Source organism: Cervus canadensis, chromosome 26 (genome assembly GCF_019320065.1).
Source record: "Cervus canadensis isolate Bull #8, Minnesota chromosome 26, ASM1932006v1, whole genome shotgun sequence".
NCBI classification, from domain to species: domain Eukaryota; kingdom Metazoa; phylum Chordata; class Mammalia; order Artiodactyla; family Cervidae; genus Cervus; species Cervus canadensis.
In genome coordinates, this window is record NC_057411.1 from 4,991,362 (window position 1) to 5,010,924 (window position 19,563).

General features: G+C 41.3%; 2 protein-coding genes across 8 annotated transcripts in view; both read right to left on the reverse strand.

Moving 5' to 3' along the window:
- AASDH (aminoadipate-semialdehyde dehydrogenase) overlaps nucleotides 1–5,702 on the reverse strand; it is a 28,955-nt gene extending 23,253 nt beyond the window's left edge. For 3 of the 6 annotated variants that reach the window (XM_043447901.1, XM_043447902.1, XM_043447897.1), the window contains exons 1-3: nucleotides 5,283–5,702; nucleotides 2,802–3,076; nucleotides 2,589–2,709 (exon numbers count right to left, since the gene is read on the reverse strand). In XM_043447901.1, the coding sequence (XP_043303836.1) occupies nucleotides 2,589–2,709; nucleotides 2,802–3,031 (351 nt within the window). In that variant the 5' untranslated portion in view covers nucleotides 3,032–3,076; nucleotides 5,283–5,702. Of the gene's footprint in view, nucleotides 1–2,588; nucleotides 2,710–2,801; nucleotides 3,077–4,798; nucleotides 4,960–5,282 lie in introns of those variants that run through there. The other 3 variants (XM_043447899.1, XM_043447898.1, XM_043447900.1) reach the window with 3 other exon arrangements.
- A 9,304-nt stretch (nucleotides 5,703–15,006) lies between these two features.
- Nucleotides 15,007–19,563, reverse strand: part of PPAT (phosphoribosyl pyrophosphate amidotransferase) — a 34,547-nt gene continuing 29,990 nt past the window's right edge. For both annotated transcript variants that reach the window (XM_043448548.1, XM_043448550.1), the window contains exons 10-11: nucleotides 19,007–19,127; nucleotides 15,007–17,809 (exon numbers count right to left, since the gene is read on the reverse strand). In XM_043448548.1, coding sequence (XP_043304483.1) covers nucleotides 17,544–17,809; nucleotides 19,007–19,127 — 387 coding nt within the window. In that variant the 3' untranslated portion in view covers nucleotides 15,007–17,543. The remainder of the gene's footprint in view (nucleotides 17,810–19,006; nucleotides 19,128–19,563) is intronic.

Genomic DNA, 19,563 nt, shown 5'->3' on the forward strand with positions numbered 1-19,563 from the left:
TCCTGTCTCTACTAGGTTATGTATACTTCGCTTAGGGTGATATTACACTATGTAGACCTTGGAAGTACTAATCTTTTCTCTCCAACTATATAAGCAACTGCCAGGTAAGAATCCTGTCTTAAGTTACTTTCACATACTAATATCCTCCCAAACACCCTGTTCTAGTGCAAGCTTTCTCAATCTCAACATTACTGACATTTTGGACCAGATGAACCTTTGTTGGGGTTGTACACTGTCAGACTTTGAGCAGAATCCCTGACCTCTACCCATTAGATGCTAGTACCATCCCCTTTCCATCATGATCATAAAAAATATCTCGACATGCCAGAATGTTTCCTGGCGTGTAAAATCACGGCCAGCTGAGAACTACCACTCTAGGAAATCCTGGGCATACAGTAGATGCTCAATAAATACTTCTGACTGCTCTTGTGTTAAGTGACAGAAGAACACTCACACCATCATGAAAATTATGGAAAAGGAAGCAAGGTACTTTTTATGGGGTTTGCTATGTATCCAACTCCTTCCTATATGCAGTTATAAAGACTAGGTTGATATTGACAATTAATTCTTCCACCCAACCACCCCATCTACAAAACTTTCACCAAGGCTGTTTAAAAAACTGAACCTCACATTCTCATTTTAGTTCCACTTGTGTGTGCATGTGTGCTCAGTTCCTTCTGTCATGTCCGACTTTTTGCGACCCTATGGACTGTAGCTCCTCTGTCCATGGAACTCTCCAGGCAAGAATACAGGAGAGGGTAGCCATTTCCTTCTCCAGAGGAATCGTCCCGACCCAGGGATGGAACCTGAGTCTCCTGCACTGCAGGTAGATTCTTTCCCGCTGAGCCACCAGGGAAGCCCTTCAGTTCAGTTCAGTTCAGTCGCTCAGTCGTGTCCGACTCTTTGCAAGCCCATGAATCGCAGCACGCCAGGCCTCCCTGTCCATCACAAACTCCCGGAGTTTACTCAAACTCATGCCCATCGAGTCAGTGATGCCATCCAGCCATCTCATCCTCTGTCGTCCCCTTCTCTTCCTGCCCCCAATCCCTCCCAGCATCAGGGTCTTTTCCAACGAGTCAACTCTTCGCACGAGGTGACCAAAGTACTGGACTTTCAGCTTCAGCATCAGCCGTTCCAATGAACACCCGGGACTGATCTCCTTTAGGATGGACTGGTTGGATCTCCTTGCAGTCCAAGGGACTCTCAAGAGTCTTCTCCAACACCACAGTTCAAAAGCATCAATTTTTTGGCGCTCAGCTTTCTTCACAGTCCAACTCTCACATCTATATATGACTACTGGAAAAACCATCGTATTGACCAGACGGACCTTTGTTGGCAAAGTAATGTCTCTGCTTTTTAATGTGCTGTCTAGGTTGGTCATAACTTTCCTTCCAAGGAGTAAGTATCTTTTAATTTCATGGCTGCAGTAAGGGAAGCCCTTAGTTTTGCTTAAAACAAATAACCAATTTGAGGAACAGAAAACTGTGGTCAGACCACCATACATGTATATTCAGAAGATATTTATTTACCAAATTAGTACTCATTGTCTCTTTCTGGAGGCCCTATTCTAATACCTATTATTCCATAGGAAGCCCCCCATCTACCTGAAGCTCTTGAATTGTCTTACTGATGTATGTTACAGATACAATGCATATATATACAAATAGGTGAAAGGCATTTAAGTTACTCTCAAATATAAAATGATTAATATAGGAAATGGTAATAATAGGCTAAAGTGAACATATTTTCTGTAATTTTTTTCCATGGTAAAATAGTATTTTATAAACAATAAATGAAGAAATAATAATGAAACATGGGCTGCCCCTTGCTTAACATATAATACCAATTTTGCACCTAAGGCAGTGTTTCTTGACTAGAAGTGACTCTGGTTGGCAGTCACTTAAAAATTTTAAAAATAATATATTTAGTTTTCCAGAAAGGTCTGGCCTAAGTGCCAATCTCTTTCTCAAAATCTAAGCTTGGATACAGTTCTTTAATGTTGCTGACTACTGTAAGTTGGCATAAAGATACAAAGATAAAAGTATCAAGTGTTGGGACTTCCCTGGCAGGACAGGGGTGAGACTCCATGCTTCCAGTGCAGGAGGTATGGGTTTAACCTCTGGTCAGGGAACTAAGATCCCACATGCCACATGGCCAAAAAAAAATATCAAGTATTATAAAAGTTTCCTTTGGAAACTTTGGAAACAAAGTAAATTCAAGGCAATGCACAATTCATTATTGTGAGGGCAGAAGATATGTTCATGTCATTGAGCACTGGTTCTCAAAGGAGCATGGAGGGTGGAGGGTACCTCCAGGAGACATTTGGCAAAGTCGAAGAAAAGTCTGGTTGTTACAATTGAGGGGTGCTACCGACACCTGTTAGGTGAGGCCATGGGGTTACTAAACATCTTATAATGCAAAGGACTCTACTCACAACAAACAATTACCCAACCCAAAACGTCAACAGTGCTCAGACTGAGAAGCTTTGCTGAGTTAGTGAATTTAGAAATCAAGATGGGGATGGGACTCCTTTCAATTGAAAAGTAAATAAAACACATTAAAAGAAAAACTTAAATAGCCACACTTACACTTATATGCGCTTTTTCAACAAGGATATACTTCAGATTACATTTTTTCATAAAATGAATTGATAATGCTGGCGGTGAATCTGGATCAACAGGCGCATAAGCAGCAGGGACTTGGAGAATTCTAAAGAAACAAAGGACAGAGTCAGCACAGGATATCTGTTGAAAATAATCTTACTTTAAGATTCCAAATTTTCAGTTCTAAAAAAATCTTACCCTAAAATCCAAGAGGGTAAGTTTATTGTAGGATGGCAGTAGAGACCAATTTCCCGAATGCCTTGAAAGTCACAGTGTAACTGCAGAAAATTCGATAATGCTGAAGCAGCGTTAATCACAGTCTTGTAGGTATAGTAAACTGGAGGCTGGTTGTTACATTCATCAAAACACACAGCTATTTCATCTGAATAAAGGGAGGCAGCCCGATGCACCAATTCCTGAAGAGTCATTTCATTGAAGCTTATCTGAACATCACTGGTAGCAGAGAACTCCACCTATATCAAGACATGTTAGGGGAACAAGGAGTTTCATGGAGTTTGTTGGGGGGGGGATGTTTAGAGAAAAAATTCTATACAATCACTCCTCATAAAAATGGCTATATCAAAGACACAATTAAAGAATCACTGAACTATGACCTGTCTATGGTAACTTTGCTGAGAAAAACAGGGTTGAAATTTTGATACAGTCAACCTAATTCCCTGTCAGAAGTGGGGGAATGCACAGATGAGGATGAAACTAGTAGAAATGCAGAATTCTCTCAAAATAGACCACAAAGTAGAAAAGAAATAAGTAAATTATTACCCAGTAAAACCAAATTCAAAGTACCATATGCTTAGTTTTTAAATTTTTCTTGTTACAGGTTGATTAAAATCATTAAAATCCTGTACGGTAACTTTGAAAAAGCTAATTCAAGTGAAGTCTGCTTTTAGGAACTGAACGAAGGTGAAAACAAAACCAATCTCTGATAGAAAAGAGAAAAAAAACTCTTACATTTATCTAATTTTAGTCCTCTCTATATAAACTGTGCTTATTATTATTTTTAATATATAATACTTTTCAAAGGTCACAGCAAGTCAAGAACTGTTAAGAACTAAGCTCTTCATACTCTAGTTTGAAATATATATTTATAACATATATATTATACACACACACACACACACACATATATATATATATATATATTTTTTTTTTGCAGGATCTTAGTTCCCCAACCAAGGATCCAACCCAGGGCCCCAGAAGTGAGAGCACAGAACCCCAAATACTGGGCAGCCAGGGAATAGTCTCTAATTTGATTTTTAAATTGCCAATAAATTCACTTAAATTTAGACTCTATAATATTACAACTCAATAAAGTATTATATCAATATAAAGTTCTTTGGGCTTATCAACGCAGGTCACATAAAAAGAAAACGTGAAGCTGCATTTCATAAAAAAACCTTAGGTATGACTGAACAGCAACAAAAACCTCACAACCGTCAGTATTTGAACTTATTTCCCTGCTGATTCATCCACATCATTTAATCAATATCAATTGGAGAAAATAAAATATTCCTAAAGAGAGCAAGGGACTTCCTTTGTGGCTCAGCTAGTAAAAGATTTGTCCGCAATGCGGAAGACCTCCCTTCGATCCCTGGGTTGGGAAGATCCCCTGGAGAAGGAAAAGGTACCCATTCCACTATTCTGGCCTGGAGAATTTCATGGACTGTATAGACCATGGGGTCGCAGAGAGTCAGACAGGATTGAAGGACTTTTCTTCACTTCAAAGAGAGCAAAATGAATAACTGCTGACACCCATAAGGTTTAGAAATACTCTGATTTCTAAATACAAACTTCTAAATATAAAATAACTTTAGTATTTGCAGTATTTTTAATAAGCTTTTCTACAAATACTTGCTCTTTCTGTGATGCACAAGATAAAATGAATTCTTTTTTGAAAAGCCATTTTTATGACAAATTACAACATTCACTATAAATATCTATACAATTACTATGTTTTTTAAACTTTCAATTGCCAGTTTTCCTGTAAGAGAATTAAGGCAAAATCTATTCTTGTTGTCTAAGATTCTCGTTTTCATTAACTGAATCATAAATACATTTGTTTCAATAGAGAATACTAAATGGATGTCCAAACATTTCTGGGACCACATAAGGGGAAAAAAGTGGAAAATCTGGTAAACAGATTATATATGTAACGGGATCATTAAGTTTTAACATACTTGCTACTTCGTATCTGTAGAGGCTGCTATTGAGTCGAGAGGTCTTAGGGACTCTTCCTGCTGCTAAGTCACTTCAGTCGTGTCCAACTCTGTGCGACCCCATCCCTGGGATTCTCCAGGCAAGAACACTGGAGTGGGTTGTCATTTCCTTCTCCAATGCATAAAAGTGAAAAGTGAAAGTGAAGTGGCTTAGTCGTGTTCGACTCTTCGCGACCCCATGGACTGCGGAGCCTACCAGGCTCCTCCGTCCATGGGATTTTCCAGGCAAGAGTACTGGAGTGGGGTGCCATTGCCTTCTCCGAGGGACTCTTCCTAGGTTACTGGTTATTTTAAATACTAATAAATAACCTAAAAACTTTATTTTCCGGTATCCACCGGCTTCTTACCGTTCATGAAGCGACTACGATTAATATCTACTTTTTACCCTTCAACACGTTTTTCCAATTGCTTTTCGAAATCATGCTATTAAGAAAAGCTAACTTACATTTGAAATAAGGTGCAGAGAGTCTAACGCAGGGTGAGTGGAGAGCACACTGGTCAAGTTTAATCTTTGCACCACTCCATCCCGCCACACACCACTAACTCAAATCCGAGGCCAACCGGTGGCCAGCCCATAAGCTAAGCAAACCTGTGTTGCAGGCAGCCCCAGACGTCGCCTACTTCTCCTCCCTCACACATGTCCCCACTGGATACCGCCTCCTGTCGAGACCCACTCAGAAGGCCTAGAGGTGAAAGGGTAGCGGGGAAATCTGAGCCCATCCGGACCTTCACCCGCCAGTCCAACACCAAAGCGTCACACACAGCGAATAAATCAATAACTCCCAAGGTTGAAATCTGGCCTAGCCTTCCGAGAGCTGAATGGCGCGGCTTCGCCCGTAATCTTCCGCGTCGCCTTGATGACGTCGCACGGGCGTCTCGGAGCAGACAGCGTCGCTCTGCCCCACCCCGCCCCTTCTCCGAGCTTCGGAGGCCAAGGCCGGAAGAGTTGGTATTTTGCTGGTTGTTCTCGTTTGAAATCTCCCCTCTAGGCGCGTTGGATTTTGGACAGTTTGTGAGGACTTTGGAGTTGACCCCGTTGGAGTCGAACCCTTTCATACTTGCCAAGAAACTCTGAGCGAGAAACTTTAATTCGAAGCAACTGGGTCCTCGTTCACGATGTGACTGGCTAGAGAGATCGCTTGGAGTTGATGCTAAGAGCGATGAAAACATTGTGAAATACATGAGTGACTGGACTTCATCCATTGCACTTTTTTAAAAATAATAATTTGCCCTACCCTGCGGGGGACTATGCAGCAATGAAGCCTGCAAACGGATTCCTTGTCATAAGGCTGGCATTTTAATTGGAAAAGGTGCACTTAAATGATAACTAAGAACATTTCGGCTTAAAACAGTCTGAGGCACGAAAGTTACTTAAGCTACTTATGCTCCTGAATAGCAGTCTTTTTTTAGAGGAGTTGGAAGCATGTAAGTTAATTATGAAAAATGTCAAGAACAATAATGGTGATTAAAAAAAAAAAAAAAAAAGATACTGTGCTGGTAGCAGAGAGGAAAGGGAAACCGAGTTCTCCTAAAACCAAGTTCCCTCGCTGAGTTTATGATCAATCTCTCCCTCCATAACTGTATTCCCTTTCTTGTCTCCTCTGACATCAATCCTGGGTTAATTGAATACTAATCAACCAGAGTCAGATGACTGTGTGTGAAGTTGCTCTGTCGTGTCCGACTCTTTGCGATCCCATGGACTGTAGCCTACCAGGCTCCTCCATCCATGGAATTTTCCAGGCAAGAGTACTGGAGTGGGTTGCCATTTCCTTCTCCGGGGTAATCTTCCTGACCCAGGGATCAAACCCAGGTTTCCCACACTGCAGGCAGACGTTTTACTATCTGATCCACTAAGGAAGCCCTAAGATTGCTATTTTTGATAACATCATTAATGTACTAAAATTGCTGTTGCAGATATATATACATACACACACACACATACATATATATATATGTAGGTAGGTAGGTATATCATCAGCAACATACAAATTCAGGTTGTTTCTCCAGGACAAGATGAGCTCACAGACCTGTATCACCTGGCCAAAGAATTGTAAACTGCAGACAACCTGACCCACAAAACCAGATTAAGAAATGGTGGGGCTTCCCTGGTGTCTACTGGTTGAGAATCTGTCTTGCAATGGAGGGGAGGTGGGCTCTGTCCCTGGTCAGGGAAGTGAGATCCCACATGCCACGTAGCAGCTAAGCCTGTGTGCCACAACCAGAGAGTCTGTGCACAGTGAGAGAGCCCGCCTGCTGAAACTAAGACCAGATGCAGCCAAATAAGTCAGTAAATGAATATTTGTTTAAAAGTTAGAAGATGGTGATTAATCCCAGTTTCTTTGTTCTTGCCCTTTAAAACATGCCTAACTCAAAGACCAAGATGGGGTGCATCTGAGACCTGTCTCCCATGCCTTTGCTTGGCACCCTGCAAATAAATCCTTAACTTTGCCGTAAACATCTGCTGTCAGAGTTTGGCTTTCTGGAGCACTTGCCCAGTTACAAAATGATCAGGATTTTGGTTTTGTTTTGTCTAGGGGAAGGACTTTGTCTAGGAAGCAGCCTGGCATCAACAAACGACGATATAAAGGCATGAGAACACAATGCTCTTGTGTCCTTAGGCATTGGTGGCGAGAAACTGTAGCAGCATCGAAGTGAGAGGCCCCTCCACTTGCCCATGAGTGTGGACCACCGGTCTTTTATCTGGTGTGTGTGTGTTGCAGGGTGGGGAACAGTGTCAGATGTGTATCTTTGCTTCTGTGTTTGGGACTGACACCATTATCCACCCAGTGAGTGGGGGAGAGAAAGCCTAGATGCCCACCCCCACCCAACTTCTTTTTACCCTGCTGGATGCAGTTAGATCCTCTGTCCTCCTGTCCTCAGTCTCTGGACCACTGCCCAGCTGGCCGTATCAGAATCGCCTGTGCTAATGTTAAAATAACACATTCCAGATTCTTGAATCTCCACTCCCAGAGGTTCTGAATTCGTCTAGAGAGGGAGGGGCCTAAAATCTGTATCCTCCCCTGCCCATTTGGGCGGGGGTCCAGCCCCAGCAGGATCCAGGGGAACCCTCAGGATGAACAGCGTCGGCGAATGAGAGAGTGAGACAAAGCTCGGGGCTAAGTCTGAAGTTTATTTTTGCACAGCTCCTTTATACCCTTAACAACATCTTTGGGGGAAGTGCATATTGCTTACACACAGGTCATCTCAAAACATTTACAGCAACTTGACCTTCAACAGAAACAGGATGTCACCCACATACTTTTTCGTTCACAAGAGTCTTTCTTATCATTTGGCCTTCAGGCCTGCTAACATTTTATGGCTTGCACCTGGTGTGGCTTAAGCAACTTCAGTAGCCGACCCTGTTTTTCTTATAATTAATCTATTTCCTTTCTAATAAGCGTCATCTTTATGGGAACTAGATAGGATTACATTTTTACAGAACAGAAATGCGAAGGACTGCAGAAACAGCAGATATGGCACAAAACAGGCTCTTAGTCTAAAAGTTAACCACCTGCAAGAAGTCGCCAGCTAATCTCTATCTAAAGTGTTTTTTGTTAGGCACATTTGTGGCTATCATATTTGTGGAGCTTTTTTTACCCCGTGAAGGGGCCTATGCTTAATAGTTTTTGTTAGCGTACTGTGCTTAGGATGTTTAGAACAATCAAGAGCATTTTGTGCAATGAGAGCACATATTTATCAACCAAGCCAGAATGCCAGCAAAAGGGTTTGAATTGAAGCATTTTCTTCATCTCTCATAGGGTACCAGCGTCCAGAAGATTTATTAATTAGGGTTTTAAGTTGGTCCTCATTCAGTGAAAGAGGAGCAGGAGAGCTCTCGGCAGGCAACACAAGAATCTGCAACAGGGCAAACAAGAACAGCAGCAGAAAAGGGGGAGGATACAGGGTGGGGTAGAGGCCGAGGCCAATCTGGAGGGTCACTTATCCTAGACGGCCTTGCCTGTCAGGTTTTTTCCTCGTGACCTCGTCATGGATGGGGTCCCGGACGGCCTTGCCTGCCCGGTATTTTCTTCATGACCTCGTCACGGGCGGGACCCCCCATAACAGCTCCCGACACATTTGCATCTTTAAAACGCTAACTTTTGCTCTCTTACTTCAGGTGCTCTTGTTCAGCTTTTCCCTTAAGCCCATCCAGCCTTGCGTGGCTACAGCAGGATAGTTTAATTCTCCTACTGCTACCTGCCAGGATAATTTAATTCTGACACGAATGATAGCTTGTTCGAGTTTTTCTTCCCTTTTAGTCTCTGCTCCTTCTGTTGGTTTTGGACTCTCATGTTGGAGGCTTCCACAGGTGTCTGGTGATAATACTTGATTATTTAAAAGTGGGACATTTAAAAGCTGATTGGAAGTTCTGAGTCCGTGGGATAAGTTTTTTGAAAACCAAGTGAGAAAAAAGGGCTGCAGAGCTTGGGAGGAGGTCTCAGAATTCAGTATAAAAATTTTCTCTTAATTTTATTCCAAGTGCCTGCTGTCCTCTAATACAAGGACGCTCTGTTTTACTCTCTCCCAAATAAAAGGGCTTTCAGAGTTAGGCTTTTAGGTTGATGGGTGGTATCATAAGGGTATAATTCACTCTCAAGGCAATTGCCAATCCTTTCTTTTAGTTACCCTCTTTATCCTTACTTGCAGAAGCCAGTTTCTCAGCTTTTTAGGGCCCTGATGGCTCAGTGGTACGTTAAAAAAAAAAAAAAAAAAATCCACCTGCCAATGCAGGGAGGGTTCAATCCCTGGGTCAGAAAGATCCCCCGGAGAAGGAAATGGCAACCCACTGCAGTATTCTTGCCTGGGAAATCCCATGGACAGAGGAACCTGGCGGGCTACAGTCCATGGGGTCCCAAAAGAGTTGGGACACAACCTAGTGACTAAAACAAAATGATGTAAATAGGATTGCTTACTGGCTTTGCTCCCTGCTGGTTTAGTCTTTCAGTTCATTTCAGTCGCTCAGTCATGTCCGACTCTTTGCAACCCCATGAATCACAGCATGCCAGGCTTCCCTGTCCATCACCAACTCCCAGAGTTTACCCAAGCTCACGTCCATTGAGTCGGTGATGCCATCCAACCATCTCATTCTCCGTCTTCCCCTTCTCCTCCTGCGCTCAATCTTTCCTAGCATCAGGGTCTTTTCAAGTGAGTCAGCTCTTTGTATAAGGTGGCCAAAGTATTGGAATTTCAGCTTCAACATCAGTCCTTCCAATGAACACCCAGGACTGATCTCCTTTAGGATGGACTGGTTGGATCTCCTTGCAGTCCAAGGGACTCTCAAGAGTCTTCTCCAACACCACAGTTCAAAAGCATCAACTCTTCGGCACTCAACTTTCTTTAGAGTCCAACTCTCACATCCATACATGACCACTGGAAAAACCATAGCCTTGACTGACGGACCTTTGTTGGCAAAGTAATGCCTTTGTTTTTTAACATGCTATCTAGGTTGGTCATAACTTTCCTTCCAAGGAGTACATGTCTTTTAATTTCATGGCTGCAGTCACCATCTGCAGTGATTTTGGAGCCCAGAAAAATAAAGTCTGACACTGTTTCCACTGTTTCCCCATCTATTTGCCATGAAGTGATGGGACCAGATGCCATGATCTCAGTTTTCTGTATGTTGAGCTTTAAGCCAACTTTTTCACTCTCCTCTTTCACTTTCATCAAGAGGCTTTTTAGTTCTTCTTACTTCCTGCCATAAGGGTGGTGTCATCTGCATATCTGAGCTTTTCCAAATCATCTGAGCCCTTTGTTTTTGGTTTCAGAATTTTATTATCACCATCTATCCTTGAGTTTGTGACCCTAAAAAATCCCTTTACTGTCATTTTCAGGAGGTGTAAGAGGAAGCAAATGTAGAAGACTCTGTTCAAGATACCATTTTTACCTGGTAATCTAGAGTGATCATTCTAAAGCACACATCAGAGCAGTCACAGCATTCTTAAGACGCTTCAGTGGTCTCTCATTGCCTACATGGCATTCAGACTCTAGTAAGGCAAGTGAGATAGTTCATTATCTTTCTAGCCTAAACTCTCACAATTGACCACTGCTTCTTCACCCCACGCTCCACAGTCCCCACACCTGGTACTGTCAGATCCAGCTATAAGACCACCCTAGTAAGTCTTCTGAGCCTGCCAAACCCTTATCCAGTTCCCACACCTGTGCTTCGGCTGGGTCACAGGCTAAAAACCCCTTTTCTCCCCCACTGGCTCGATGAAGTTACTCCTCTTATGGAAACAGCTTCAGCATTGCCTTTCTTCAAACTTTGTATGAGAATTTAGCTATCCTCCTACAACCCCCATCCCATGAACCTAGCATACTGCTGGGAGCAATTGGCCATGGACCCTGAGTGTCCCTGCAAATTCTGACTAAGTATGCAAAGACCACAAGGCACAGGCTGCAGAGTGATCCATCAGAGCTGAGGTAATGTCTTCCCCAAGTAGCAGGCTTGCTTCCACTTACTGTAAAAGGAATGAATTCCCTCAAACTTAGTACTCCTTTCCTGTAACACCACCCACTTTGTGTGCAGACATCCATTTCTGTCTACCTCGGTCACCCAGGGGCACTTTGGAGGCTTGGAGAGCCATCAAACAGGATGCTGTGGCCACGAGTAATGAAATTCTCTAGTCTTTGACCCAGGAACCTCGTGTGCACTGCCAAGAAACAGTAACAGGTTACCTTCTTAGCTTTCAAATAGGGCACAAGCCTGCTGCTGCTAAGTCGCTTCAGTCGTGTCTGACTCTGTGCGACCCCATAGACGGCAGCCCACCAGGCTCCCCCGTCCCTGGGATTCTCCAGGCAAGAACACTGGAGTGGGTTGCCATTTCCTTCTCCAACGCATGAAAGTGAAAAGTCAAAGTGAAGTCGCTCAGTCGGGGCACAAGCCTAGACCGTTCCCCAACTGTGACTTAACACTTGTCATAGAATCTATAGCAGCTGCATTGTTTCCAAGTCTGACCTAATTTAATCCCTCCTGACAGCAGAGACTCATGTGTTTTGCACCTGTTTCCTGAGTATCTATTCTTCTCTATTACATGGCTCCCATTCCCAATAATCAAATACATACCCCAGTATTTTGCTGATCCTTTGCACATGTATTGGTACATTCTCATTTCACTGCTTCTCCTCACCTACTTCCCAACTCATCTCTCAGTTGTCAATGTCACTGTTTCTTCTGAAAATAAAAATTATTTCAAAAATAACTTCCACAGTCCTTGGTCCTACCCTGAGACAAGGTCAGGTCACTGTTAGGTGCTCCTGTAGCCCATGACACGGTTGGGACTGTGTTGTGTGATTTACGCTAAGGGAGCGCAGCTGCCCAGTCGAAGGCAGAGGAAAGATTGACGGGTGGTTGAGTTCACTCAGGCTCGGCACATTTGCCTGGCGACTGAAAAAACTAGAAGGATGAGGGAAGTCAGGCTGTTTGCAAGAGTGAGCCCACTAGAGTTCTCTAGAGAAACAAAACCAATGGAGTAAATGGATCTTTAGAAACAGGCTCAAAGAATTGTGGGGGCTGGCAAGTCTGAAACCTAGGGCAGGCCAGAAATTCAGGTTAACAGTTGATGTTGCAGCCCTGAAACAGCTTGGAAACTGGCAGGGTTTCTAGGGTGCAGGCCCAAGAATTCCAATTCAGGAAACTGCCGTCTGTTGCACAGACTGGATGAGGCCCACCCACACTAAAAATCTGCAATCTGCTCTACTCAGTTTACTGATTTAAATGTTTATTACAACTAAAAAATACCTAGACAGGTGTTTCAACAAACAACTTGGCACCAGAGCCTAGTCAAACTGAAACATAAAATTAACCATCACATCTAACATATCCATCAGTGAAGCCAATTTTCAATGATTGAGGAAGGGTGCAAGGACCAACCTGGGTCTCCTTTGTGTCATCATTTTCTGTTTGACATAGTGCAGTGAGAAATTCCAAAACAGTTAAAAGAATCGATTCCTGCCATCCAACAACTGAGCTACCTGAGAAGAAAATTTCTGCACACAAAAACAAGCTTACATTGCATGTTGCTGTTTACTCTGAAGTGTCTGTGCAGTTCTGCTGTTGAGGGGTCTGGATTTTCTCTTTGATCAACATGAGGGCCATTTTCCTTAGAGAAGTTGACTATACCTACTTGAAACCCAAAGAAAGGCATGAGAAACTCACCCGATGCTCTGGGGCAAGATTCTGAGAGGCAATGATATTATTATGATTAAGTGGATTAAGTCTGTCAAAGCACACTTTGCTAGATTCCAGGGCAGTAGAGATAATATCTAAAATTGGTACAGTGAGAAGTAGTATGAGCTAATTATTTAAAACATACAGAGATTAATGACAGAAAAAAATATTTAAAATGGGGAAGCACTACAGAATACTGGAGATGGCCTCTGCTTTCTTCACTTTAACTATATGCATGTATTTTTATTGTTTTTGTTTTTTAGAGGTAGGACCCTGGTGTCTTTATTTTTATCTTGTGTTTTTTTTTTTTTTTTGTGGCCATGCTGTAAGGCATGTGGGATCATATTTCCTGGCCAGGGATTAAACCTGTGCCTGCTGCAGTGGGAGCTCGGAGTCTTAACCACTGAAGACTGATAAGTCCCCTGGTATCTTTATTTTTACACAGACTGTTTTTATTTTTATTTTTTTGGTTTTGTTTGTTTGTTTGTTTGTTTGTTTTTTGAGCGTTTTCTTTTTTTTAAATTTATTTATTTTTTCAGTGGGTTTTGTCATACATTGACATGAATCAGCCATAGATTTACACGTGTTCCCCATCCCGATCCCCCCTCCCCCCTCCCTCTCCACCCGATTCCTCTGGGTCTTCCCAGTGCACCAGGCCCGAGCACTTGTCTCATGCATCCCACCTGGGCTGGTGACCTGTTTCACCATAGATAATATACATGCTGTTCTTTCGAAACATCCCACCCTCACCTTCTCCCACAGAGTTCAAAAGTCTGTTCTGTACTTCTACACAGACTGTTTTTAAAGCAGTATTAGGTTCACAGCAAAACTGAGCAGAAGGCACAGAGTTCCCATATGCCCCCTGTGCTGTGCTTAGTCGTATCCAACTCTTTGCAACTCCACGGGCTGTAGCCCGCCAGGATCCTCTGTCTATAAGGATTCTCCATGCAAGAATACTGGAGTGGATTGCCATGCCCTCCTCCAGGGGATCTGCCTAGGGATCAAACCCAGGGGTCTCCTGCATTGCAGGTGGATTCTTTACCAGCTGAGCTACCAGGGAAGCCCCCCATACGCCCCCTACTCCCACATATAATAAACTTCACTGTTATCAATTTCTGCCCCCACCCTGAGTGGTCCATTTGTTACAGATCATGAACCTACACTGATACATCATTATCACCCAAATTTTCTAGTCTACATTAGGGATCATTCTTGGTGTCATATACTCTATTCAGTTCAGTTCAGTCACTCAGTCATGTCCGACTCTTTGTGACCCCATGGACTGCAGCACGCCAGGCTTCCCTGTCCATCACCAACTCCCGGAATTTACCCAAACTCATATCCATTGAGTCGGTAATGCCATCCAACCATCTCATCCTCTGTCATCCCCTTCTCCTGCCTTTGACCTTTCTCAGCATCAGGGTCTTTTCAAATGAGTCAGCTCTTCGTATCAGGTGGCCAAAGTATTGGAATTTCAGCTTCAGCATCAGTCCTTCCAATGAACACCCAGGACTGATTTCCTTTAGGATGGACTGGTTGGATCTCCTTGCAGTCCAAGGGATTCTCAAGAGTCTTCTCCAACACCACAGTTCAAAAGCATCAATTCTTTGGCACTCAGCTTTCTTTATAGTCCAACTCTCACAGCCATACGTGTCTACTGGAAAAACCATAGCTTTGACTTGATGGACCTTTATTGGCAAAGTAAAGTAATATATGAGAACCCGATATATTCTACAGGTTTGGACAAATATATAGTGACGTTTTTTCACCATCACAGTAATACAGAAAATAGTCTGACTGTCCTAAAAACTTCCCCTGTGCTTCACCTATTCCTCCCTCTCTCCCCACCAACTCCTGGCAACCACTGATCTTTTCATTGTCTCCACAGTTTTGCCTTCTCCAGAATGTCATATAGGTGGACTCATAGAGTATGTGCTCTTTTCAGACAGGCATCTTTCACTTAGTCATAGCCATTTAAGTTCACTCCATGTCTTTTCATGGCTTGACAGCGTATTTCTTTTTAGGACCAAGTAATATTCTATTGTCTGGATGTACCACAGTTTGTTCATTTATCTACTTTATTTTTATTTTAAAGAGTACTCCATCCCAACAACACACACAGTTTGAAAATCTAAGCCTCCTCTTCTGTGACACCTTCCCTATTCTTGCTAGTGTTTCCCAGAACTTGGCCACTATTGTAGTGCTTACTTAGCACTGCATTTCTAATTACTTTATTCATCCCTCCTACTCCATCAACAGTTTGCCTGGTTCATAAGAGATGTCCTATTATTGAAATGCCTGAATCAGAGAAGTAAGGTATAACTAGGTGATGCCAAGAATGAATCCTGGGTATGACTGTCAATGTGCTGCTCACCATGAGGCACTACCTAAAAATCTCTATTTAGAAAAAGTACACGCACATATTTAAAAACCATAAAATACATACTTATTACATGTATTTGTCACCAATGCATCACAAGGAAGTCACAAAAAGTAGGCTTAGTTTAGTTCACCATATAGATTCCATGAAAGCATATTTCTCATTTTCTCTGCAGCTTACCATACCTATATAAATTTAAAGCAGCTAAACAACATTTGAGATTACACTGATATAAAACTGTAATTCACATTTCAGAAACTTGTGAAATAAAAGGTCATGGTGGAGAAAGAGTCAGAAATCTGTACAATTACTAAAGTGTCACAGTACCATTTTCTTTTCTAAAAACACTTCAATAAAACCAAAAACTATGGAAAACACAGACGTCAAATCAGAGATTTTGGTTTAGTACTTTCCCTGAGTCTCTTGTTTTATTTAAAAAAATCAAATGTAAAAAATGTAAGTAAGGCTAGTTCAAAAGCGACCCAAGGGTCTCACCTCCTCCATGGTGCCACAAAGAATACATTTAAGACCAGAGGCTACATGCACAAATGGTCCCAGGGCGATATTCAAATGCTGTTTGCTGTGTCCCCACAGGGTTATGTGACCACTGCTGCCTGCCACATATGGGCTTAAGGAGCGGTCAACAGATTCTCCTGGCCTGCCATGACACAGCATATGAGACTAAATACTGAACGAAGAGAAAAAGACTATGGTTATTAATAAATATTATAATTCTAGGCGGATTTGGACACTACACCACATCAAGGTAATGCACCTAAAAACATTTATGTTTTAAAAATCTTACATAAGCAAGGACTGAAGGCAAGTCACCTCAGATGTTAACAAACAATTAAAAAAAAAAACAAAAAAACTTAAAAAAATCTAATCCATTAGATCTCAATAAAGTAGAGCAAGTGGTAAATTAATGAATTAATGCTTGGAATTAGATGCACACACTGACTGGAAAAGGTTGTTGTCTCCTTGTTCCTTAAAATCGGCCCCTGCAGTGTCTCTACTTGATCGTCTCATCGCATACACATGTTTGCAAGTGATCAAGCACTTCACCGAAAGGCATATAATCCAAGGAAGGATAAAATGTTTGTTAGAATCTAAAAAAGTTTATCTTTTACTTCAAATGTACTAGGTTACTTCCTGTGCTTCTACCATAAGGTCACTAAGTAGTATGGATCATATTAACACTTGCTAGTCAAAATGTAGGAAAATTTTTTTGCACAGACATCTTTTTACCATCAGGGCATTTCAAAGCTAGGTGGCAGATCACTGCTGTATGTCTCCCTTTTGAAATCTTGACTGCAGACCAATAGCCAACATTTCAAAAGCTAATTCACTGTCTTAAAATTGGGAGGTGGAATGATGGCTCTAACCACCAAAATAACTGCTAGTTATTGAATTTAATAATATAAACACCTCATCGCACAGGTGAGGAAAGTGAGGCACAAAAGGTGTTTTTTTTTTTTTTTAAAGAGAACGCTAGTGATAGATAACTGGGGTATAATGGATTCAAATTTAATTGAATCTGATGTATTGAATTGTATGATATATAATGAACAATGAGCTCACATGTCCTGTTTGCATCACAACACCTTAGTCTAACCTCTTGCAAACTCTTTAAAGCATGGACCTGGCAAATGACACTTAACCACGTGTCTTCTCTAACCAAGCTAGCTAATGCTTGAGTGAAAAAACAAAACAAAACACATATTGTTGTATTAAATGCAGTTAGCAATGTTCAATTATGAAAATATTCCATAAGTGAATTTCAATAACTCTTAAACATTCCACAAAATTTCCTAAGAACCTGTGAGAGTATAATACCTGGCAATCCTCTCTAAAACAGAAACTCACCTATCTGCTGCATTACTGCTGATGATCTGAAATGTACATGATCTCTAAAAAATAACAGTACTGAATAAAACTGAAAGGATCATCCAAATTCCTAGATAATGCCAAAGTATTTATCCAGGATTACTGAATAAATCATAGCAATTTCGTATCCTTTTCAGAAAAAAAAAAATCTCATAACTTACAACACAAGCATGTGGCATTTCACATTGTACCAACTTAGTAAACGGAGGTATAACCACTACAACTTTTTCACCAACTTCTGTGTCCTGAAATACCATGTCTGCCCCTGGCAGCTACCATTCCAATTCCACAGGGTATTTTCCAGTCAGACAAGCTGTACAATGATCATTCTTTTCAAAACATTCCAGGCCATTCCCATTTTCTTGAATCATAATATCTTCCTTTGTACAATGACCATTGTTTTCAAAACATTCCAGACCATTCCCATTTTCTTGAACCATAATGTCTTGCTTTTTCTCTCTCTGTTTTTTCAACGTTATTCCTTCTTGTACAGATGAAACCAGTCCTTCTACTGACAGATACACAACACTGCTTGCTCCTAAAGGAGGAAAGAGGGGGAAAAGGTCATGACACTTCCTTTGGAACAGAACTGCCTAACAGAGAACAGTTACAAACAGGAAAACATAAGCCAGAATAAAAATTTCTCCTTTAGCCTCTCTCTTTTTTTTAAATTTATTTTTAAAAAATTTCAATTATTTACTAATTTATTGGCCGCATGGCTTCTGGGATCTTAGTTCCTCGACCAGGGATTTCAACCTGGGCCCTCAGCAGTAAGAGCTCATAGTCCTAGTCACTAGACTGCTAGAGAATTCCCTCCTTTAGCCTCTCTTAGAAAAAAAAGGAGGGGGGTGGTGGTGGCTGGAGCATCAATAAAACACAGGGTCTTTATTATTTTTTAAAATTTTAAATTGGAATTTAAGGGATAACATAATTTAAAATAGCACTGGAGAATTTGTGTCTAAAATGGATTCAGAAGGCTTCAGGAGTCAGTTTTCTTGAATAATAGATTTTGAAGTCAGGAAGATCTGGGTTCACATTTAAGCTCAAGGTCATTTACTTTTCCCAGGTCTATATTTTTCATCTATCAGATAAGGGAAATACTAACTATAGCATTTTTGTAATATTACAATAATATATATACAGTCCTGGCAGAGTGAGTGTTCACAATGTATCAGTTGGGTAATGTTGGAAATGCTTAACTGGTAAGGTTCAGACCCAACCAGGCATGACCAGTTAAGAGAAACACCAGCCATAAAGCAGTGAATGCGGTGGGCATACCACACGGATGAACATGTAGATGATGTTTATAGTTTATACCTCACCTGAATTTGAAAGGTAAATGTCTTCCCAGGATGACCTCCATCTGCAAGTCTTCTGACCTCATTGTTAATGATGCGTCTACACAAGCTTTTCACTTCTGATTTGTACCCACATCCAAATAGTTTTATTAGAAATCTGTGGTGAAAGTACTTGTTTTTCTTCTGATCTGAGCTTCGGGAGATGTGAACTAATATGCAATCTCTGCTGTGAAAGCCCTTCTTCCTTCTCCTCCAAGCTCACCTGGCCTAGCTCTCTGTCACAGCACTCACTATCGTTCGTCTGCTCAGCATACATAACGTCTTCGTTTAACAAATATCGAACACTATTTTTCATTAAAAGTGTAAAGATTGATAAGCTTGGATTTTCTGTTAAAAAATGAATAAAGATCAAAGTTTATAGAAATTTTGATACCTACCTAGATAATCTGAAATATGCTCAAATTCTGGTTTATTGGCAATAAGCTCTTCTTTTGTTGGTATGTTTATTCCCATGAAGCATGGATATCTAATTGGTGGTGAAGCTACGCGAATATGTACCTTGGAAAGAAATCATTTCATGCATTAAATAGTTCGACATTCACTGGAAGAACAATTATGCAAAATTCTGTCACTGGCAAATCTAACATAAAATTGTTTTACAGAATGTTTTAAAAACATATGGGCAGCAAAGCATACTACAAAATTTCTTTCAAAATAACAGGTAGAAAAAAATCATGTGATATATATACAGAACTCCAAGTGTTCAGTCAGAATTACTTTTATAATTAACTTAAAGAATGACCAAGAATCCTACTTGAGCAGCCCTGTTCTAGACCCTAAAGTGACCTGGACAAGAATTTTGAAATGTTATCCACTTGTAAAGGGTTCTGTATACAGAGCTGCCCATTGTTTCTTTCTGTCACCTACTGACAAGGATATTTCTTTCTTCTGATCTCTCCTTTCTCATTTATTACATTCCTAGAACCACCTTCAT